The 24590-nt window shown below is 39.3% G+C and overlaps 2 protein-coding genes across 2 annotated transcripts; both read left to right on the forward strand.

Annotated features, from left to right (window-relative positions):
- The first annotated feature begins 2741 nt into the window (after positions 1–2741).
- On the forward strand, positions 2742–4032 carry LOC125380017 (bile acid-CoA:amino acid N-acyltransferase-like). Its single transcript, XM_048395986.1, has 3 exons — positions 2742–3077; positions 3373–3636; positions 3968–4032. Exons 1-3 carry the CDS (start codon positions 2786–2788, stop codon positions 4030–4032), a joined length of 621 nt encoding a protein of 206 aa, XP_048251943.1. The 5' UTR covers positions 2742–2785.
- A 383-nt stretch (positions 4033–4415) lies between these two features.
- LOC125380018 (acyl-coenzyme A thioesterase 1-like) lies at positions 4416–10064 on the forward strand. The gene is made up of 6 exons (XM_048395987.1): positions 4416–4580; positions 4876–4989; positions 5329–5417; positions 6458–6554; positions 7112–7313; positions 9964–10064. Exons 1-6 carry the CDS (start codon positions 4440–4442, stop codon positions 10062–10064), a joined length of 744 nt encoding a protein of 247 aa, XP_048251944.1. The 5' UTR covers positions 4416–4439.
- Positions 10065–24590: the final 14526 nt, after the last annotated feature.

Raw genomic sequence — 24590 nt, forward strand, 5'->3', positions numbered from 1 at the left:
TATCTCAAACTCAATGAAGAGAAGACTGAGTTTTTAATCCTTGGTTCGCCACAGCAAGTCAGAAAGCTTCACTCTGACTCTCTATACCTTGATATTGGTGATACCACTGTGTACCCAACTGCCAGGGCCCGTAATCTGGGAATCACCTTTGATTCAACAATGACAATGGACACTCATATTTCACTAACCAGCAGAGCATGCTACCATAGCATCTATAACATCAGTAAAGTACGCCATCTACTTGATACTCCAACAGTTAAATTGTTGATGCAATGTCTTGTGACCTCCAAACTGGATTACTGCAATGCATTGTATGCTAATCTTCCCATGAAAGCCATATCAAAGCTACAACGCATTCAGAACTCTGCAGCTAGATGCATCTCTAAAGTTCCAAGATCCAGTCACATCAGTCCTGTCCTCTCCTTTCGTATAAACTATAAGATATGTATCATCACTCACGACTGCCTCAACAATAGCGACTATCCAGATTATCTCAAAGATCTTATATCCCTGTACTCTCCAGAGCGTGCTCTCCGATCCTCTGGTGGAACTCTACTGTATCAGCCTCTGTCTACTTCTGTTATGTCTGACCGTGCCTTCTCCTTTTGCAGTCCACAGTTATGGAACTCTTTGCCTTTGAATCTGAGAAACTCTGCTTCTAAGGAAACGTTTAAGTCTCTCCTCAAAACCCACTTCTTCACTTCAGCTTTTCAATAGATCTCCTTATTGTTGGCATATGTACATAGACATTACATTTTAACTTCGTCACAGCGCCAGTGAGCAACTGTCGATGGATATTAGGCGCTTTACAAATAAATTATTATTATTATTATTATTATTATTATTATTATTATTATATATAGTATCGTCCTCATCATAGTTCATATCAATTTTTGTAACGCCTTCGTGGTCAGCCCTGGGAGCGGAAGGTGCGGGGTTCGATCCCCTGCCGGGTCATACCAAAAGGCATCAAAAGATGGTACTTGTTGTTATCTTACCTGCCTGCATTAAGGGTCTTAAACAAGGACTAGTCGGCTCGGAGTCAGTGTACTCAGTGTCTGAGTGGGGTATTCATCTTAAACAGCATGGTATCTCACTATAAAATCGGCTGTAGTCCGGACTAGTACAAGCACGCGTGAACACAAACACGCACGCACGCACGCACGCACCCACACGCGCGACGTCAAACCCCATTTCACCTCACCTCACCATATCAATTTTGAACTATAAAACAAGTCTGTAAAATGAGTAATATTATTTTAATCTACAGAACTTGTTCCTGGTTGATCACAGTGGATCTGAGGAGAAGAAACTATTTACACTAAAAAATAATCCCAACTTTTGTAATCTACGACATTTAGATTATTCAGTCATGCGTCAGGTGCAGTTGCATATCAGACTGTTAAAGGCAGTGTATTCCTCATTTTAATTTTAAACTTTGAAACCATCGACAGTGACTGACTGCTGCTGGGGTGCGTGCAGGAAGCAAATGTACTGTACGTCCCCATGGTGTCTGACCTGGTCATCTACCTTCAGTTACTGGCGATCGATAGCCCATATTCATCTTTAAAATGTTCTCAACTAGTTTTAAACACAATCCTTGGTGATCTAGCTATTATACTGTCCATCGACGATGGTTTTCGTTCAGTCTAAACATATTTGGTATTTTTGTACAACTTCTCGGCACGATATGGCTGAAATATTGACGATGTGACATTAATTTTTCACTCTCTCTCACTCTCACTCTCTCTCTCTCTCTCTCTCTCTCTCTCTCTCACTCACTCACTCACTCACTCACTCACTCACTCACTCACTCACTCACTCACTCACTCACTCACTAAAACACTACTCATCGGTTCTAGTTGAAAATGTAAAACCCCGAGTCCATATGTCCTGGAATATTCCAGCATCTCTAGCCCAGTCTTTGGTGATTTCATTTGTTGAGGTACAATCGAGCATGGTCTTTAAAAAGGCGTCATGCGAGTCTTTCCGAAAAGGATGTTTGATCAGTGTTACAGCATTCAAGGCCTTTGTAAAGCTTTCAAAATGTTTATAATAGACATGTGGACGCCATTTCCAATATCTGACGCACCAGGAACCAAAACAATGAACGCTGTTATTCCCTATTTTGACTTGAACCATACTTGTTCAGGTGAACCCTTTACATGCCTTTGTATGTTTCTGAAGTTGCCACCGTAGGGGCTGGATACGCCCAGCTTACCGTGAACATGTGGTCTATTGTTGGAATCGTACAATGGACTATGATTTGAGCACAAATTTCTATGATAAGGGTTTAAATGAAAATGTTTCTGTCGCTGTTATTAGCATGATTATGGCAAGGGATTTCGCTTGAATATATATTTGAACATACATTCAGGTAATTTATTTGTATGCGATAAGAAGAATGTAAACATGTAAGTGATTCATTTTGAAAATCCAATGTACTCCTGTATTGTTATTTGTCATCTAGAAGTTTACGAAATATTCAATGCATTGAAGTCGGTGAATGAAATAAACATTTTCATTAAGGAAGCTGTCAAGAACAAAAATACATGAATGGCAAGTGAAAGTGATTTATTGTGGAATGCGTCAGCTTGAATTTGATCATGTTTCAAATCTATTATCCCTATCAATAAATTTTGCGCAATTTGACAGCATCTCTCAAGTACATATTCAACAATATGCATTCTCTCCATTAGATCATATGTTTATTTCTACTCTACTAATGGGGCTCACCTACCGAAGCTTCGACACTTGTTTCATTTCAGTTAATACACAATCCGGTATGATGTTTGTATTACGGGGAAGGTATTATACTGAGGCAATTTTGAGACTCGTCGGCAGCCGACGACAAACATATTCAAGCTTGGCGTGTCTCAATGTCAACCCCCGCGTTGCACTAGTTGACGAGAGGGTCTCCATCACAGCCAACAGTCTTCAGCCATTACAGCGAGTGACGGTACAGGCGTACGTGGAAGAAGGAAAGGCGGTTTTCAGCTCATGTGGCCATTTTCTAGCAGACGAGGAAGGACAGATTGATGTCAGCCAACATGCTTCAGTTGGTGGAACATACAAAGGTATTCGATTAATCTCCATAGAAATAATATAAAAAGTGAGGATTAACAACCTTAATTCTTATTCTACCAAGTTCGTACACAATAAGATCGTATTCGTGTAGTTCTCTGTTGGACGGCACTGTATTCGGTTTTCATATGATTACTCTTTACAAAACAAAGATGAAGTAGAAGTCGGTCCTCTCACTCTTGAGCAGAAGCTTGCCTAACTTGTACTCATTACTGAGAAGGTATATATGATAGTGAAGGTATATTGGTTTGTATTCACATGTTACTCATTGTACCAGGATTTGTTCAGGTGTTGACAACATGGGCCTCTTCTGGAGTATGAATCCTGTTCCTGGAGTGTCCCTTAAGCCACTTCTCAGACAGGCAGACGTGACGATACCTCTGGTCTTCAGACTATCTGTCATGGATGACCACATCCCCTTTGCTGATCTCCAGTTTCCCTCCTCAGTTGTTCTGGCAACAGGCGAGTTACAACGCTGGTACAAACACGAGACCGTCAGGAGAGTCGAAGTGCGCGAGGGTTCCTTGAGAGGAACTCTTTTCTTGCCTGCAGGTAAAGTATTGTATCTCTTTGGTTCATGTGGATTTCACACGTTTGGAATTATCAACAACAGGGGTACCTAAATAAGTATCATGACAGAGAAATAGATACTTAAAACGTAACACCTTTTAAGACAGGCTCGGACACTCAGACTGTCAATTCCACCCAGTTTAGAATGCGACCAAATACATTGGCGATCATGAGCGAACGCCACAGACTGGGCAGTTCTTGCGCAGTGAACTAAAGTCAAACCTCCCTGTACCCGAGCAACTGCTTCAAGGCGCCTCCGCATTCTTTGGATCAATCTCTGGATTAGATTCTGAGGAATTCTGTCCCATTTTAGGCCGTCGTGTTCGACAAAGAGACCCACCTGTCCATTCGCTCAATGAATTGAATGTTGCTGCATGAGAAATTGGACATAATTCCTCACAATCAAATCCAGAGACTGATCCAAAGAATGAGAAGGCGTCTTGAGGAGGCAGTTCTTTAGGTTCAGGGAGGTTACAGATGCTGATTGAAAGTCACTATTTGGACTAGCATGACATTGTTCTTTAATTCCGTGAACCTGAAGTGTGCATGGTACTGACACTTTAGTCTGTGCAACAAAAGTGACGTTCGTAATGCTTTGGATGAAATTAAGTCATTTTCCAAATCTGTTACACCTTAAAATAAAAACACATTGTTTCATGGTAATCTTGGCTATGTCTCCTTAAGGAACTGAGGTCTGAGATCATACGGCTTAACTATATATATATATATACACTGGAAAACATGTCATGTTTACAGGTAAAGGTCCATTTCCTGGAGTGCTCGACATGTTTGGTTCTACAGGTGGTCTGGTGGAGTTCCGAGCTGCATTGTTGGCTTCGAGAGGCTTTGTTTCCTTTGCTCTCGCCTATTTTAGATACGATGATCTCCCATCCTCTTTGGCTGACGTTGACTTTGATTACTTTCTTGTAAGTTGTTATCCCTGGATAATACTATATACAGTACATGGATAACTGATGACAATATCTATCTTGCTGTAAACTACTATACACTACTACTACACTACTATTGACTAGCCCAGAATTGTATTTGTCACTTATTACAACGGGACACTTATATTTATTGAATGATGGTGTAAACCTGAGACATGATTGTTCATGTCGTATATTTCTTCTCCGTATAAGACACTTTGATTTTTGCCATTGCCACGCTGACGGTATTAAGGGAGTAGATTTAAGAAATTTACTGTTTGAACTTGTTTAGGATGCTGTAGACTGGTTGTCCTCTCATCCAAGTGTACAGGGAGAGGGTATCGGTGTGGTCGGTAGCTCCAAGGGAGGTGAACTGGCCTTCCTGCTTGGCATGGCCACTGACAAGGTGAAGGTAGCTTAATTGTCTGTGAGATACCTCCAAGACACACTTAATCAACTTAAATATTCAAGGGGTTAATCAGGTGTTGAAATGAGGATATGTGTGTATATCATCAGTATAGGTAACGTATAAATTCATGTGAAATCGGTAACAAAAACTAGACGGAATCATCCGAGGAATCAATGTAAGGAACAAGTATTAGTCAAATACTCTAAAGTATATATCGAATTATGCTTACACTCAACACAATCAAAAGTCATTTTCCCCACACACTGCTTTCAATGTGTATCAAACTTCTTTCACTAAAGGTTAACTAGAGTCTTACTCTATTGCTTTTATTAACAGGTGAAGGTTTTGGTGAATATCAGTGGCCTTCCAGTTTATTCATTTGAGGATGTAAAGAAATCAGGAGAGCTTTATTGGAAAGGGGTGAGGTAAGTTTTTGATGTATTATTTACACGTCATATTCTTTGGGAGTCTGTAAATCTCATCTCCCCAGTCCTCCACTCGTGCTCATACCGCAACTCAATCATTTGTTGATTGTATGGCCAAAAGGGCGGTTGAGCATGGCAATAATGTATTTGATTTGGAAACCACCGATATATATATATTTATCATATAATGGATAGGTTTCTCGGCAGGATAAAGCCAACGGATAAAAACGATATCCGTTGAGGTAATATGCGGATAGAGACGCAAATATCAAAGGTCAAGTAGGGACTACTTTCACTGTTGATAATAAACATGGCGTCGCCCTCGTCATTCGGCGATCGAGTCAGAATTAACCATCTGGATAAACTACAAAGATAATTGCTTTCATTATCAAAAGAACAGTCTAATATACTGAAAATCAGTGTCCAACTGTGACGTAGCTAAGGCATTTAAAAGTTTGGGTAACTTTGGAGATATACATTTCAACACAATTTTGCGAGGGCACGAGGCCTAGCCAAGCGGGATCAGTAGCCATATCTGTGCTTGTAGACCTGTGAGGCTTGAACCTTTCTCCACAAATTAAAATAGTTGGATTTGGCCGAAATATGTTTGATTTGTTACCTTGTTTCGTTTTGTCGCTGTGTGTACATCTGACTACACTTCTTAACGTTATGACAGAACAGACCGACTGTCAACAACGTCTGACCGTGGCCGTGACGTCTCATAGACTAGGGTTAGAGTAGATTCCCTTTGACAAAGGACAGTTACTCTAGCAGACAGACCGATGGATTGCCGCGAGGGGGGTCTTACTTGTTAGAACATAAACACTTTTCAAATATTGCAATATTTCAAATCTGCAGATGAGGTAACGTTGCTTTCATTCTTGTATCACAAACTTTAACATGGTAAAATCATTCACATAATGATAATTGTGCATATACTTTTTCCACAATGTTGAGAGCGATTGATCTCATCGATGTATGTATATTCAATAGTTCAGCAAATACATTTATTTGTACGTTTCCCACAAAATTGATTCCAGCCGATTTATATTTAGTGTGGATATCACGAAACTGAAACACACAGATGAAGGTTTTTACACCAGAGATGCTGTTCCCTATGACTCTGAGGTTATTCCGGTTAGTTGCTTCTCTCAAAGTATTGCCAGTATTCTATAATCCTAAAAATGTGTTTTGAAAAATATTGTTCAGCTCTTAAAAGAGGAAGAAAATGAACCAATGACTGGTCTCTGGTCGGTTCCTAAATGTCTCCGACCTGCGTCATTGTGGCTTTCATCTCCTATAATGTGTTGAACAAGACTCACTCAAACTTGTATCTTGGTGAGTAGTTCATAGTCAAGCAGTTTGGCATGGCTGATAAATGAAAAGAACGTTAAATCTCAACATGAAAATCCTTTCATACACTTCTGTGACGAACATGTGAACATTTTTGTTATTCTTTTCTAGTTCTTTGCCATCTCATGGCATGTGCCAAAATATTCTACAGGGCCATACGAACGAAGTCGAAGGAAGCATAATCCCCAAAGTGTTAATGACATAACAACATTCACGGGACTGCTAAATATTCAGGTTTTATAGCTTATTAACAATTATTGTTTTTTTAAATTGCCAGATTGGTAACATAATCTAACATTGGTCCATTTCACGTCAGCTAATGTGGTTATGTATATATGCAGGCTTGGAAGAATAATGCCCAAATATTATACCTTGTTGGGGACGATGATGGTCTCTGGAAAACTGACCATGCTAACACATTCATTGAGAGTTGCCCAAAAGAGAAAAGGAAGACTATTGAACTTGTCACCTATCCAGGAACAGGTCACCTCATCGAACCTCCATATATGCCTGTGAATAGAGCACAGTACCATCCATTGCTTGGTGAGTAATCAAGCAACACCATGTAACTATTAGACCAATTCTTCGTTTCCTTTCGAAGTAGCAAGATGTTCGTAGATTTCAAGGATATCCTTGAAATCCCTTGGTAGTATCATTGGAACATTGATCATGAGAGTTCATTGGCGGACAAAAAGTATTGTTTCAGGATATAGAGTTTTTATTGTTTTCTTTTAAACCATGGTCTTGTTGAAGATATTGGCCCCAGAAAGTGTCAATTTGACCAACCTTCATCGCAAATTATATTGGACTCAAAGGGATTCATAGTTTATGAATACAAGCCTTTTGCTCTATGTGATAGGGAATATAGAAGTAGTTCCGCATTATGAAACGCATTATGGACGCACACGGTTTTCACTCAAGATAACATATATTTTCCTATGACATTGGTACAATGTATGAAGTCCATTCTTCATGTCTCATGTTGTGATATTGATGGAATAGAGTAGTGTGAAGCCATACTCACTCACACACCTCACTCGATAAAGGATCAACCATGTATCATACCAAATGAGACATATCCCCCCGTGGGGACCCAGGATAGACAAGAATGTGCCCTCAGCACTCCATTGCTTGTAATAGGCGACCGAATTGAGCAACCCGTTTTCCGTGGGTTGCGTCACTGTCTCGCGGGAGGACGGGAGTCTGGTGGTTGAGGGCAATGGAGCCAGGAAGTGGTGTTCCATTTGCCCAACACACCACTTTGACCCTTACTTCGCCTAGACGTCTATCAAACAATTTTGATGATGAAATATTATAATCTACCTATGCAAATTGTCGCTATCTGGCTGAAATAATGCAGATGAGACGTTAAATTTTAACTCACTCACTTATCCAAATATTGCCAAGAGTCCTATGCTAGAAGGCGGTGTGTCATTGGCCAATCTAGTGATGTCGACCTCCGAATTCTACATGTCTCCAATGTTCTGTCATGTGCCGAACCATCTGGGCATGTCATTTTGTAGACAAGTGTAGATATTCGCGTTGTATTTGCTGGAGTATACCACTCCTGTAGCTCTGATGTTGCAGCCCGGCTTCCACAGCAGCGCCGTCCTTGCAGACACTCGATGGCGGGTGGGAAGCAGGATGCTGAAACATGTCATACAAATGTAGGCATGTAGATTCTCTTTCATCTGATAAAGATGTGCCTTCACTAGTGGCTGATTCTTGGCCAAGGTTCATTGTCATCGCATCCGCTGATGACAATCCTCTCAAACGTAATATTTTTTTTTATTTCTAAGGGAATTCAAAGCATCTGTGGGGAAGTAAATAACGTTACCCGTCTTCGTCCAGGTTCAGTCAGTCACCAGCAATTTGTTAACACAAAGGTTGTTGTTTCTGCACATAAATCACCTTATTCTAGCTAATGCATTGTGCGAGATCGTGCTCGCTGTCTCGCAGACATGACAGAGGATGAAATAGCTCATGAATTGACAAACCAAGGTGTTACCGCAGTTAAGCGCTCTACAAGAAGAACACAGGATGGAAGTATTGTAAACACTCAAACGTACCTTTTCACATTTTCGCTTTTTAGTTGTCCCAAAATCAATTAAAGCTGGCTATTTTAACCTCGGAGTTGAGGTTTATGTTCTTAATACACTCTGGTGTTGCAAATGTCCAACGTTCGGCCACGGAGCCAAATTTTGCACAGTCAAGACTAGATGCTTCCGTTGCAGTGGAACTCATGAGAGTCAGGTTGCACACATATGTGTCATTTTGATTTATTAGGCTACCTTTGCCAATAATCGCCAACACTCGAAGGGATCATGTAAATCCTCCTGGGGTCCATGCAGGTAGCATGGGTATTGTAAGTCCGCATGGTCCCCAGTATGGTGATCTACCTTCACTGGCGATCTATAGTCCGTTTTCATCATTTGTTGTTATGTATGGTGCTATTCTTTTTATAATTCCGTACTAATTGTACATCTTTGTCTGTGTTAAGTCTAGTTATTTTACTGTCCTTCGTTGGCAGATTTTTATATACGTTTCCATGTATTTATTATGTCTAACGCTTGGTAGTCACGATGTGTCTGAAATATTACCGATGGGACATACAATTTTAACTCACTCACTGAGACATATTCTCTCTATCTCTGAGAAAGTTGGATACCGCAAGGACCCTATACATCAGTAACAACAATACCTGTTGATTTCTCTCAAGGCGATTAATATCAGCTGTGTACACTTTGTTCACACTCTTAATTTAATGTCCTGTTGTACATGCCGCATACTACTATTTAAACAGGTACATTGGTAATCATGTATTTTACATCGTGGAAACTTGATCAGTTAGATCTGTACTATACTTTATGCTGTATGTGTTTCACCGGGGTCCATGCAGGAAGCAAAGGAACTGTAAGTGCCCATGGTCCCTAGTATGGTGATCACCATCAGTAACTGACGATCTCTCGCCCATTTTTATATTGTGTTGTTAACTCATACTTTCTGCCTTTATATATGCTCAACTAGTTTTAAATCGAATCTGTGATATTCTAGTTATTGTATTGTCCATCGTTGACAGCTTTATTTGGTCTCAATATGTGTATTATTAACGTACTTCTCGTCACGATATGGCTGAAATACTGCCGATGTGACGTTAAATCTTAACTCACTCACTCACTGTATGTGTTTACAGGCAAGACAGTGGTAATGGGAGGACATCATGAAGCTCATGCTGCAGCGCAGGAGGACGCCTGGAGAAGAATTCTCTACATCCTTCAGAAACATATCTCGTAGACACCTCTGACATCTGACCTATGCTGGTCGCAAAAGGGGACAAAATAATCTTTTTAAGATACAATAAACTAGAGTGGGAAAGAAAGTCACTGGAAAGCAAACACTGAACCACACAGGGAGGAATTCATAACTATTTCGAATGGAAGAGTTTATTGGTATTATCATGTGTAAAGGAAGTAGAAAGCTTTATTAACCATTTTACGTAGAAGCCAGTTTCACATTTATATGTTATCTGCCTTATAGCATTTATTAACCTGATGCAGGAGTAAGTATATACTCCGAAACGTCCATAGATTCTCTTCCTTATATGTATCACTTCTAAAAGCACTTAATTCACTAAAATTAGGCGAGGCGTCTGGTCCGGATGGTGTAACTTTAGAGTTAAAAAAACCCGCTGTTTATTATCCCGTATTTTGAGGTTTTATTTAACTCGATTATAGACAAAAGTGAGTTACCTGATTCTTGGAATATAGGTATGATTCTACTTCTTTTAAAGAAAGGTGATATTGCCGATCCTAATGAATACCGTGAAATCTCACTTCTGAATGTAAGGGGTAAAGTGTTCACGTCTACGGATTTGGTAAGACACAAACTTTATTATTCATGTGTCAAAGTCTGGATTTAGAAATAATTACTCCACTGCTCATAATATTTTTGTTTTACAATCTTTGTGTCAAAATATCTTCGAAAGCCTAGACACAGGTTTAATGCCGCCTTCATAGACTTCGGTAAAGCCTTTGATTTCGTAGACGAAAAGAAGTTATTGTAAATAGAAATCCTTCTTTTGCTGTTCGCTGATTATGTAGTGTTGGTGGATGACTCAGTGAGTGGTTTCCAGAAATAAAATGTTTGTATTTATATTAATATTGTTTATAGTGTGCTTTGGAGGTAAATTCAGATACATCCAGTATAATAGTCCTTCGCAAATGGCGGATATTTTTAGTGTAGAAAATAAAATAAAATAAAGTTGTTACATATTATATGAATTTTGATGTGTTTTCATTGAGGTTAGCCTGGTCCAGTTGTGGAGGGGAGAGGGGAGTGAAACTCTCTCTCTCTTCAAGCTAGAAAGTTTCTGTTTCCAGATTACTAAAAGTTTACCCTTCCCTTCCATTTTGCGTTGTTATATTTTTATACTAAAATAATGCCTATATTATTATAACGGGAGCGGAGATTTTGAGTTTCTTGTACAGAGGAGATATTTGAGAAAGTACAAAGTCTTTTTTTCAAAATATCTAAACTTGGCTAAAATTTGGCGATGGTATATATACATAACATTATTTACTTAGAAATCAACAGCAGTGTACACTTATAGTTTCCATAAGTACGTTACTGATTTTCATGTACATTACCCTTATGATTCCAACGCAAAGTGTGCTAATTAACTGCGTCATCCTGAAGTGAAACGTTTTAAATATGCCCAACACGTCGGTGTGAAGCCCCATCTAATTTACAATGCTTTCGATGGTTCATTAGTTTACTATCCCAAGACGAAGTAAAGCATCCAAATCATCGATGAATAATATCAGACAGGCGATCTTGCTCCATAGACTTAAGTCTGAGTATTATGTCAAAAATCAACATCTTGATACTCTCAATTGATATTTAGTGTCCGTTATTCCTTGACAATAATGAGTGAAAAGCTCATTCGTTTGGATCTGTTAACATGATTTTCCTTTGAACGTTAGCGTTGAATGAACAGTGTTGAGGTTCAAGAAAATCTATGTTCTGCTATAGTTCATGACATGTTTCTCCAACACGGAGACCTTTCAAACTGAAGGTGACAGTGGATGAGGTCACATGACCAGAAACTTATCCCATGATGCAACACAACTGATTGTAAGTCACAAAAACTTTTGCCTGAACCTGGGATCGAACCCAGGATCTCTATGCTGCTAGTCCAGTTACATAACCAACAGACCATTGTTAAGGCTGACATATGTACATGAAATTCATAACATTTTTGCATAACAGATTTGCAACATAAATGATACATTCTGCACTAACTCACTCGGCCTCTTAAACAGACTGGGCTGTTTAACACAAATGCAACAAAACATTGCAGAAATCACACGCTTGTATATACAGACACACTGGTTTTTGGCTAAATTCGACAAAATCACGACTTGATGGATAACAACAATACATGCTTGCTGATCGGTCAATGAAATTCACCAGTTTGAGTTATTAGTACAGCACTACTGACAAAACCCTTCTGATTATGTTCAACAGACATAACACGAGCCACGGGCCACTGAAGTCTCGGTAAATTGTCATCCATTATCAGGACAATGTCATCCACCTGGATATTCCGTTTTGGGATCGTCCATTTTTGCCGTTGCTGCAGTGACACCAAGTACTCCTTTCTCCATCTGGACCAAAAGACATTGGACAAATATTGGATCCGTCTCCACCTTTTCCGCATGTAGACATCATTCTTCTGGAATTGGCCAGGAGGTGGTACAGACACGCTAGTTTTCATCTGTTGGAGATGATTTGGAGTAAGTGGACATAGGTCATCAGGACTGTCAGATACTGTGGTTAGTGGCCGGGAATTGACAATTGCTTCAACTTCGCACTTTAAAGTTCGGAAAGATTCATCATCCAAGCATTCATTGAAATCCTTCAAGAGATCGGGTTTTTTAACTGTTCTGATAATCCGTTCCCAGATGCCACCCATGTGACTGGCCGATGGAGGGTTAAAGTTCCATTTGATTCTACTTTTTAACAGGTCGGATTTGATACTATCCTGATCCATTTCTGACACAGTCTTCTGTAGTTCTCGTGTTGCGCCCATGAAGTTGGTGCCATTGTCACACCATATCTCTGAGACTTGTCCTCTACGTGCTATGAAGCGTCTTAGAGCATGAATAAAGAGTCAGTGTCAAGTGAATTTGCCGTTTCAATATGCACTGCTCGGCTAACTAAACACGTGAAGAGTGCCCCATAGCGTTTTCCGTACTTGCGTCCATCTTAATTTGATAACGAAGGTGCCGTAAAAATCGTCACCGGTGAAGGTAAAGGGTGGAGCAGGTTTGACTCTCCTAGATGGCAAGTCAGTCACTTTCTGATCACATGTTGAACCACGCAGACGTCGGCAAGTAACACAGTGTGACAAGACGTTGCGGACAGCAGAGTTAGCCTTTATAATCCAGTAGGTTTCTCTCAGCATGGAAAGTACATGGTTACGTCCTGCATGGGCTAGCTTTATGTGCTGGTCTGTAATGACGTAACGTGACTTCTGTAAGGAAGTATAACTGGGTGCTTCATCTTCTTGGGGATATTAGCTCTGCCAATGCGACCCCCGACTCTGAGAATTCCACTTTCAAGGAATGGGTCAAGTTTATACACTGAACTTGTCCTTGGAACTCGGCCTCGCGTACCTTCACATCCTTGAAGCAGTTCAAACTCTTTGCTGAAGTGTATTGTCTGCACAAATTGAAGAATACTCTTCTTTGCTCGACTGAGGTCCTCCACAGAAAGAGATCTGTTGCTTTTAGCATGCTTCTTATTGTTGTATTGATGTTCCGTGACTTAAGTGAGTCAAACAATCTGTGATATATGGCTACAGCATGCTTGAAACGATTCCAGCTTGAGTAATGTTCCAACAATTTATTCACAGTGTTGTGAGAGCAGTCATGCTGTGTTGCAACGGTTGCTGTGACTGTTTGTTCAAGCATCTTCTCATCATGGATAAGCGGTGGCTGTACTGTGGCCATTCTGATTCTGAAGAAGAAAGAAATTTGGGCCCATGAAACCAGTTCATACAGGTAAGCAGATGTGATGCAGGTACACCTCTGGATGCAACATCAGCCGGATTGCTTTTTAAATCTACATACTTTCACTGAGAAGGTTCTGAAAAGTCTCTGATTTCCAACACAGTTGGCAACGAAGACTGGAAACCTCTTTGTTTCATTGCTGATATAGTGTAACACCGTCGTTGAGTCTGTGTGGTTAGTGACACTTTCAGGTGTAGTCTCCAGTTCCTTCATGAACAGTTGTCCGATGTGAATTGACACAGTGGCTGCAGTTAATTCCAACCTGGGAACAGTGATAGTTTTCACTGGAGCAAGCCTAGACTTTCCAATCAAGAAAGCTGTGTGAATACCGCCTTCATCGTTAGACATACGTAGATATGCTACACAACCGTATCCAACAGTGCTTGCATCAGAGAATACATGTAGCTGAACAGAAACAACATGTCCAAAATCAGCAGGTTTGTGACATCTGTCAATCCGTAGTGTACTCAAATGCTGAAGCTCTTCTATCCACTGCTCCCATGATGCCTTGTATTCCACGGGTATGTCATCATCCCATCCGAGCTGCTTGTTGATGCACAGATCCTGTAATATCTTCTTGGCTGGTAACAAAACCGGTGCAACAATTCCTAAAGGATCGTAGAGTGACGACATCGTAGACAAGAGTCCTCTTCGTGTGAATGGCTTACTCTTCAGATGAACAGAGAATCCAAAAACATCACCGTTGATATGCGACTACATCCCTAGAGCACGTTCAACAGGCAGTTCATCATAGTCTAAATCACGTGTTTGGAGTTCTTTTGAGTGATGTTCCTGTGGTATGGATCTGAGAAGATTGCGACTGTTAGCTGTGAACTTAGTAAGCTTGAAGCCACCTTCTGCACATGATTTCTGCAAAGAGTCCACTAAGTCAATAGCTGCCTCTTCCGTGCATTCTGATTTGAGACAATCATCAACATAAAAATTGTTGCAGATTGTGTCAGCAGCAAGGCTTCCATACTTCTCTTCAGCTTTCTTTGCAGCAGCTTTGAGAGCAAAGTTGGATATGCGGGGGGAAGAAACTGCTCAAAAAATGTGAACAGCCATCCTATACTCATGTAGCTCCGAGTTCAAGTCACCATTTGGCCACCACAGAAAGCGTAACAGATCATGTTAATGAGGAGGAACACGAACTTGATAAAACATGGCTTCAATATCAGCCATGAAGGCAACTGGTTCATTTCTGAATTTGGTAAGAACACCTATCAACGAGTTCGTGAGATCAGGTCCTTGCAAGAGTATGTCATTGAAAGAAAACCCTTCAAACGTTGCTCTGCAGTCAAATAATACGCGGATTTTTGAAGGCTTCTTCGGATGGTATACACCATGGTGTGGCAGATACCAAACCTTTTCTGGTACAGGTGCCAGCTCATCACTTGGGACCTTGTAGGCAACCCCTTGGAAAGAAGACTATCCATAAAAGCAGTATAATGTTCATGATACTCATCATCGTGTAGCATTTTCTTCCTTTGCCCCATTGCTCTCTTCTCGGCTTGCTCTCTGTTGTTGGAAAACTCAATGTCTGGATCCCTGAGAGGTAATGGCAATTCAAAGTGGCCGTTAACTTCTGCGATGCTTTTATTTGCCATGTCGATAAACTGTTCATCCTCTCTAGAGAAACCACGTTCACCAGGTAACATTCCAGTGTCCTTGGGATTAAAATCCATTTCGAACATATTCAGTATCACATCAGTGAGACACTCTTTTGCCAAGGTGAGTTCTTGGAAGAGCACACGATTGCATGTGAGCGTGTTATCAACTGGGTTGAACTTGATATGAAGCGGCCCACTGACAGTCCATCCATGTCTGTAGAGTACGGCAAAAGGACCTTCACACTTTCCACACTTCTTACAGTATCGTTTCTTCATACAGCCCTTTGCCGTGTGATTGAATCCAAAACATCCAAAGCACATTTTCTTCTCTTGAAGATATGTCCTCCGTTCACTGAGAGATTTCTGACCAAACTGTTGGCAGGATTCAATGTCATGAGGTCCTCTGCAGAAGTAGCACGAAACACTTCGGTATTTATCCTGCTTGTGGTTCGAACTGTCTACACCAGTCATGAAACTACTTGACTTGGCTCCATCTTTCTTTGAACTCTTGCCTTGTGTGGATCCCCAGTGAACTTGACTCTTGGATATAGCTTCCTTTCCAAACACAGGCTCATTAGCAGATCTAGAAGCAAACTCAATGAAATGCACAAGATTTTCAAAGTCAACAGTCCTGTTGCTATGAAGTTGTTCTCTGGTCACATGATCACGCCATTTTTTCTGTAGATGCACTGGCAACTACAACACAACAGCTTGCAAGTTAACAGAAAGGTTAAGAACAGTCATGTGTGACATAGTCTTCATTGCATGAAAACACTTTATGAGGAAGTGAGAGAATTGTTTAAGTCCATGACAATCATCATGCTTGATCTGAGGCCATGATAGAACTTGATTAACATAGGCAGTTGAAACTTTGTATGGGTCACCATACTCACTACTCAACAGGTCCCTGGCCTTAGTGTAGCCGTCCTCTGGATCCATGTAGAGACACCCAGCGATCAAGTCCTTTGGTTCTCCCTCAAGCTGCTGCTCCAGGTAGTAGAGTCGATCTGTAGAGCTGCTAGTATAAGGAACAATACGGGCATCAAAAGACATGATAAATGCACCATATTCTGTAGGGTCACCCATATTCTGTAGGGTAACAACATAGTTGTTGCCATCTGTCTATGACCTTGCAAAATCAGTTCATTCTGATCATGTAAATGTTGGGATGTATCTTCTGTTCTAGAGCTTTCCATACCAGGACACTTTGAAAAGGATGGTTGAAAGTCAGAAGCATTAGGGTTAAGCCCTTTCTGATGCACATTATCGTCCAAAGTTTCATGTTTGACTACAAGATGAGGCCTTTTGTCAAAAGGTTTCAAAATGGGGTTACCACTTTCAACAATACTGGCATCTGACAACTGGAGCTTAAAATCAGCACTATATGAACTACCTACTCCAAGACATTGGGGCATGTTGCCAGGAGATCTTAACATATCAGGCACAGTAGCTTTGACATCAGGCATAATAGGGTTGACATCAAGCATGGAAGGCTTGACATCAGGCATGAAAGGATTGACACTAGGTCTTGATGCTACAGAGATCCTATTATCATGAACAACTAAAGAGTCAGAAACATTAGGATTACACTCCACTACACCAGGCTTATTAGTTCTTGTGTTTGCTTGTGAATCAGCATAGACTTTCTCACGAGCCTGAGATTTAGCAATTTTAATGTCTAACTTCAAAGATTGCAATTTCTTAGACTCTTCAACTAAAGACTTTTCAACTAAAAGTTCAGCCAACCTTGCACGCTCCTTTGTATATGCTGACCTGGTCGAACTCCTGGAATGTCTCGATGACTTGAATTTGTTTGATGACTTGAATTCTCTAGAAGACCCACTTTCAAAGTGATCCACAAGGACATTCTCCATGCGAGTAATCTAATTTTCTACTTCACTACGAAACTGTAGAATGGAAATCTCCCTCTCCTGGTGACGCATCTGCTCTGAACTCTGCACATCCTCTGAAATAAGCTCTTTTATCATAATTTGTGAAACATACAGAATACCTTTGACACAAGTCATTAAATTCAACAAAGGTAAGCTTAACAACATGCAAATTGTCACTACTGCTACTGAACAAGAGTCTAGAAAGTTCTGTTCTCTTCTTAGTAAGAGAAGAGATAACACCAGTCAGTCTGTTTTTCAACAAACGAATCTGTTCAGCTTTCCCTTTCTCAGTGAGTGTCCGTTGACGACCAGAACGACGTAGAATGTTCTCACCACCAGAAGCACTATCCTCCTGAATGTCATTACTCTCTTCATTACCTTGTCCAGTCTCAATCACACTTGCACCTTGAACTAGCTGTTTCTGTTCTGTAGCAGTCTCATCACCACTATCTATCAGCATCCTTTCTTCTGTGTCTATGCCTCCGTTGTCATCTAGAGCGTTGTCGTTGGGCAATACACCGTTAGGATTCATGATGTTGTAACAATCACAAAACTTCAATGAAAATTCACAAAATTCAAAATCAAAAATATGTGCAGTCTACGTTCAACAATGTCTTCCAAATCATTTAGATGCAGGGAAGATTATCTTGAACTTCAACACTGTTCATTCAAAGCTTACGTTCAAAGGAAAAGCATGTTAACAGATTCAAACGAATGAGCTTTTCACTTATTATTGTCAAGGAATAACGGACAATAAACATCAATTGAGAGTATCAAGACTGTTGATTTCTGCGATAATATAGTTCAGGCTTAACTCAGCGAAACTGAACACCAGCCGATATCCCCTCTGCAATTGCATAGTTACTTTAACCAAGAACCATTCTGGCAGCCTTATTCTGCACAACTTCAATTTCCTTAAACTTATATCGGCCTCATATACGGGCACCTTAAAATAAAACAAGTTCAACTGCTTAACTGAGTTTTTCAGAAAACTGTTTACTCAATGGAAAGGAGTGAGTTAATCCTTGTCTATGAACTCCTAAGAGTGTAAATAAATAACGTTTTTGTTGTTATTAGTAAGTCACGTCTTCGGCATGATCAGTGGGTTAATGTTTATTATACTAAACCTTCAAAGCTAAAGCCAGACGGACATTAAAATAAAATACACGCCAATCTTGGCAAAACTATGTTACAAAAAATAAATTCACGGACTCTGATGTCCAAAGTATGGAACATGATCCAAAAGATCAAAGGTAAGGGTTCTAAATCCAGCATCCACCATATTATAAAATGGTGATGAATCGCTAACTGAGAGTTCAGATATTGCTAATAAACTGGGAGAAACTTTGGCTGAACATTCTTCCTCGACTACCTATGTACCTACATTTCAAAAATACCAAAGGCAACAGGAAAAGAAAACCAATTATTTCAAATCAGATGGGGAACGCTACAATGATTTTTTTTCAATTCATGAGCTCCATAGTGCCCTCGGACAAGCTCATTATACTGCTACAGGAGCTGATAATATACATTCAGTACATCAACCACTGAAACATTTACTGAAACCATGTTTAGAAACTCTTCTGCTATGATTTGATGATTTTTTGTAAATCTGGTAAGTTTCCTTCATCATTGCATGATGCTATATATAATTGTTCGAATACCAAAACCGGGACGGGATCATACCGATCCCTCAAATCATATTCCCATTTCAATGAGTAGCTGCGTTTGCAAAACCATGGAACGCATGGTCAATTAGAGACTAACATGTCTGACTTTTTGTGGATGATTTTAACATATCTTGTCGTGGTAAAAATATGCATACAATTAAAAGACAATTGCAATTATGTCTCAATAAAATACATGAATGGTCTTTAGAAAACAACTTTATTTACTTTTGTACTTAGAATGTAATAATTTAATCACACATATTCAATATGGTTTTCGTAAAAAATCGCAGTACCATTGACCAACATATTAAGTTCGATTAGGGTCATCGTTAATAATGCAATTGTAAACAAACAACAAGCAGTGTCTATATTTTTTATCTAGAAAATGCATATGATACTGCAGTGAAGCACGGTATTTTAACAGATTTACACGATTTTGGATCGCGAAGCCGTTTGCCACAATTTATATCCAACTTTATAACATACAGACAGTTTCAAGTCCGCGCGGGTTCTACACTGTCTGATCATTATAAGCAGGATCAGGGTGTCCCACTGGGCAGTATTTTGTCTGTCACTTTGCTTAGTATTAAAATTAATAGTCTATCTAGAGTTTTAAATGATTCACTTGATGGATCACTTTTTGTGGATGATTTTAACATATCTTGTCGTGGTAAAAGTAGACATACTATAAAAAGAAAATTGCATTTATGTCTCAAGAAAATACATGAATGGTGTTAAGAAAACGGTTTTCAATTTTCTAAATCTAAAACAACTTTATTTACTTTTGTACTGTGTTGTCAGCACTGCTCATGGGTTTCACCAAAGTGGAGAACGTCTAAGACCTGCATCACTTTGGGCTTTCCTCCAATGCCAAGCTGACATATTATTATATAAGTAGAATACTATTCAAAGTGGCATAAAACCCAACTCCCTCAGTCGTTACTTTTGTGCACGGTTCCGTTTGCTTAACTTGGTTTGTGTTGTGATTACTTCCAGTTTAGATTTGAAGTATGTCCAGAAGAATGTTACTATGTTCAACCAAAACATCATGAATATATCATGCAACCGTATTATGTTTTAGGACATTAATTTCCTATGTATCCAGAAGCACAGAACATATTCGGGTGTATAATCTCTGTCGGAAGTTGAAAAAATATGTCGGAGCAACAAACCATGCAGAATCGTACACCGCCACATGAAACGGTTTGAATCATACATTACATACAGTGAACTATTTGAAACAATACTGTGCTCAACTATGCACCATACATGAAATTATGAAGAAAACTTAATTACAAATTTATCATATCAAACCGGTTGTTTTACATGTGTTGTTTATTGAAAAAGGTCATACTTTATAGAAGCCTGGTATTTAATCGTGTTGAACACTAAGCTGCAATAGCAGTGTGAAGGGAGAGGGATTCAGTGCGCGTTAGATGCTTGACCTGAATTTCGCGCTGGAACCTTTCTCGTTGGGTGTCTGAAAAGCATAAGATACATTGCAAAGGTGGTGCGCAATAGAGCTATTCGGGTAAGGCAGACAATCACTCACTCTCAGTGATACAGCTTGAATAAGATACGATGTAAAGCATTGCAAGGTCAGTGAATGATAAAGCTTTGTACTACACCTATAGCTAAAGGAGATAATCACTCAATGCGCAATAGTTTCTTTTTACAAAATATGAACCGGTTAACTTTATATTATAAGATATATTTCCCCTAAATATTTGTTTCGCTTTTAAAAACAAAATGAACAAATTGCATGGACAATCTACATTACGAAGCGTGACTAAATCATAGAAAATCAGGCGACTGGCTAACACATGTCCGGATTAAGTCACGCTTACTAGTGTAAATTTTCATTGATCTCGACAAACTATAAGTTACTGCATTGAACCATGGCAGGATTTTCAAGATTTGAGAGATGGCTTACCTCATTTTATATCCCAATTTGTAAAACAATGCAATTTCAAGTCCGAGTGGGTTCCACCATGTGTGAACATTATATTCAGGATCAGGGTGTCTTGCAAGGCAGTATTTTGTCTGTCACTATATTTAGTATTGAAATAAATAGTCTGTCTACGGTTTTAATTAATTCAGTAGAGGGGTCACTTTTCGTTGATGATTTTTATATTTCATGTCATGGTAAACATTTGCATACAACACAGTTGCAGTTACAAATATTATCCACAATTGGTCCCTTGAAAATAGGTTTAATTTTCTGCAGAAAAGATAAGTGGCATATGGAACCCGAAATATTTTTGAATGGCACCTCTATGAAAGTTGTAAAGGAGGTCAAGTTCTTGTGACTTTTTTTAATAACCATTTACTTTCTTACAGCTCATTTAATACCTTAAAGCTAAATGTCTGAAGGCACTCGATTTGTTCAAGCTGTTTCCATATTCTCCTTTTAGTGGCTAGTGATCTATAGCCCGTTTTTATCATGTAATTGTTATGTATAAATGCGATCCTTTTTTTATGATTCCATACTAGTTTTAAAATCTTTTTTTTCTGTGATAAGTGTTGTAACTGTACTGTCCTTCGTTGGCAGATTTTTATATACGCTTAATTGTATTTAATATATTTAACCCTTGATTGTCACGATATGGCTGAAATATTGCCGATGTGACTTAAAATTTCAACTCACTCACTCACCCACTCAAAACTTGTCTCCGTCTTTGGTGGAGCATGTAAAGGTAATTAACAAAAACTTGATACTATCCATCAACAAGACCTGAGACGTTGCCTTCTCCCATTTACAGTCTGTATGTTTAAGCGGATGGGCCTTTCCTGAAACAACGCGTACGCCGTCTGATATTATCTTTACAATTCATCACTGAATTATATTCTAATCAGTCAGATCCAGCTTTGAATGCGTATTTAATCCTCTTTACGAAGATATTTACAATACAAAATCAACTCTTATTCCACCACTTGGAATATGAATGAAATCTGTCATTTCCGCAGCTAAATTTAACATTCAAAATATAGCTCCCATTTATCTTTTGTCAACACCTCCTTGGCAAATGGTAAGGCCAAGTGTAACCCTGACATTTATTTAACTAGACTTATGAAATCAGACACAAGCCCACTAAATTATAAACAAAACTTCTATCAATTACGAAACACATATGACACTTATATATCTATATTTACAAATTTATCCAAGGATGCTGTCGCAGCTGCTTGTTCTACTGTCATTGGATTCAGAACAGTATCTTTACGATTATCAGATGACAGTTCCATATTCACAGCAGAAGCAAACGCATTTTCTACAGCAATAAAGTATATCAACAACAAATCTAAATATAAACAATTCATTATTTTTTTCAGATTCTCTTTCGTGCCTTCAGGCTATTAAAATAACATCCACTTTTAATCGAAATTCTTCAATTTTTTAATGATCTTGCTACTGGCCAATATGACATCGTCTTTTGTTGGTTACCCAGCCATGTTGTTATCATTGGTAACACAATGGCCGATGTTGCTGCAAAGGCAGCACTCAAACACTCCACTTCTTATACCATGCAGTGATCATAAACCTTGAAATTAGATGTTACATCCGAGATCTGATGCAAAAGAAGTGGGACACCAAAGTAGGTATTACTAAATTACATGAAATACAAAAACAAATATCGGTTATGTCCACCTGAGGTTTCAGTCAGGATTTGAAGAGGTCATTTTACGATGATGTATATTTCAATGAATATTTGTTGACAGATGAGGATCCTCCGATCTGCATCCCTTGTGATGAGAGAATCACACCCATCCAGCTTGACTGTGTTGATTTTCCCATCACAAGGGAAATAATTATTTCAAATCATCATCTATGAAGGATCTTTTTAATAGTATTAGTTCTCCTTCTCCGTTAGTTCTGCATAATGTCTTGTTATGTACAGCGATATTTTTCTATGGTATCACACTAGTTTTACATATAGATCTGTAATCAATCAAGTTGTTTTACTGTCCTCTGTTGACAGGTTTTTGATAGTCCAATTGTATTTATTATGTCTAACATTTTATCGTCACGATATGGTTGAAATGCTACCGATGTGACTTTAAATATTAGCTCACTCACTCACGTACACTGAATAAACTATGTTTCGTCTTTTCTTCTTCTGTAACAACATATATATAATCCATGTAACGTCGTTTGTAATTTATACGAAAGGTGTGTGAGTGAGTGAGTTTTACGCCACTTTTAGGAATATTCCAGCAATAATACGGCGGGGGACACCACAAATGGGCTTCACACATTGTACCCAAGTTGGGAATAGAACCCGGGTCTTCGGCGTGACGAGCGCACGCTTTAACCACTAGGCTACCCGATCGCCCTATACGAAAGGTGACTGAAAAACATGCTTGAATATAATTGCGCTTTAGGGGAAAACAGTGATACTTTTTGGGGGGGATGAAATAACTAAAATACACACTGACAAATGTATGCTTAAAGTATTTATAAATCAACTTTTGGTCATGTTTGTTAATTTGTACATTTCATTGTTACCGCCATCCTGATGATGATGTATGTAATGTATTTCAGAGGTATTGATATAAGCGTCTATGCTTGATTACCAATTTGAATTCTTTTTCTGAACAAAATTATGAGTACACCATGTACATGAACATGATATTGGGGACATATAATAAAGCATATATCCTCCGAAAATTTGAGTCAATGTTTATGCATAATTGAAAATTATAATCCAAGTGACGAACGATTCAAAACAAATGTTGAACATATAAATGGTAAATTTGATATATAGTATCGTCCTAATCATAGTTCATATCAATTTTGTAACGCCTTCGTGGTCAGCCCTGGGAGCGGAAGGTGCGGGGTTCGATCCCCTGCCGGGTCATACCAAAAGGCGTCAAAAGATGGTACTTGTTGTTATCTTACCTGCCTGCATTAAGGGTCTAAAACAAGGACTAGTCGGCTCGGAGTCAGTGTACTCAGTGTCTGAGTGGGGTATTCATCTTAAACAGCGGCATGGTATCTCACTATGAAATCGGCTGTAGTCCGGACTAGTACAAGCACGCGTGAACACAAACACGCACGCACGCACGCGCGCGACGTCAAACCCCATTTCACCTCACCCCACCATATCAATTTTGAACCATAAAACAAGTCTGTAAAATGAGTAATATTATTTTAATCTACAGAACTTGTTCCTGGTTGATCAAAGTGGATCTGAGAAGAGGAAACCATTTACACTAAAAAATAATCCCAACTTTTGTAATCTACGACATTTAGATTATGCAGTCATGCGTCAGGTGCAGTTGCATATCAGACTGTTAAAGGCAGCATATTCCTCATTTTAATTTTAAACTTTAAAACCATTGACAGTGACTGACTCCTGCTGGGGTCCGTGCAGGAAGCAAATGGACTGTACGTCCCAATGGTGTCTGACCTGGTCATCTACCTTCAGTTACTGGCGATCGATAGCCAATATTCATATTGTGTTGTTAACGAACATTTCATTCTTTAAAATGTTCTCAACTAGTTTTAAATCGAATCCTTGGTGATCTAGCTATTATGCTGTCCATCGACGATGGTTTTCCTTCAGTCTAAACA

Source organism: Haliotis rufescens, unplaced genomic scaffold (genome assembly GCF_023055435.1).
Source record: "Haliotis rufescens isolate VD_foot unplaced genomic scaffold, xgHalRufe1.0.p SCAF_15, whole genome shotgun sequence".
Classification (NCBI taxonomy): domain Eukaryota; kingdom Metazoa; phylum Mollusca; class Gastropoda; order Lepetellida; family Haliotidae; genus Haliotis; species Haliotis rufescens.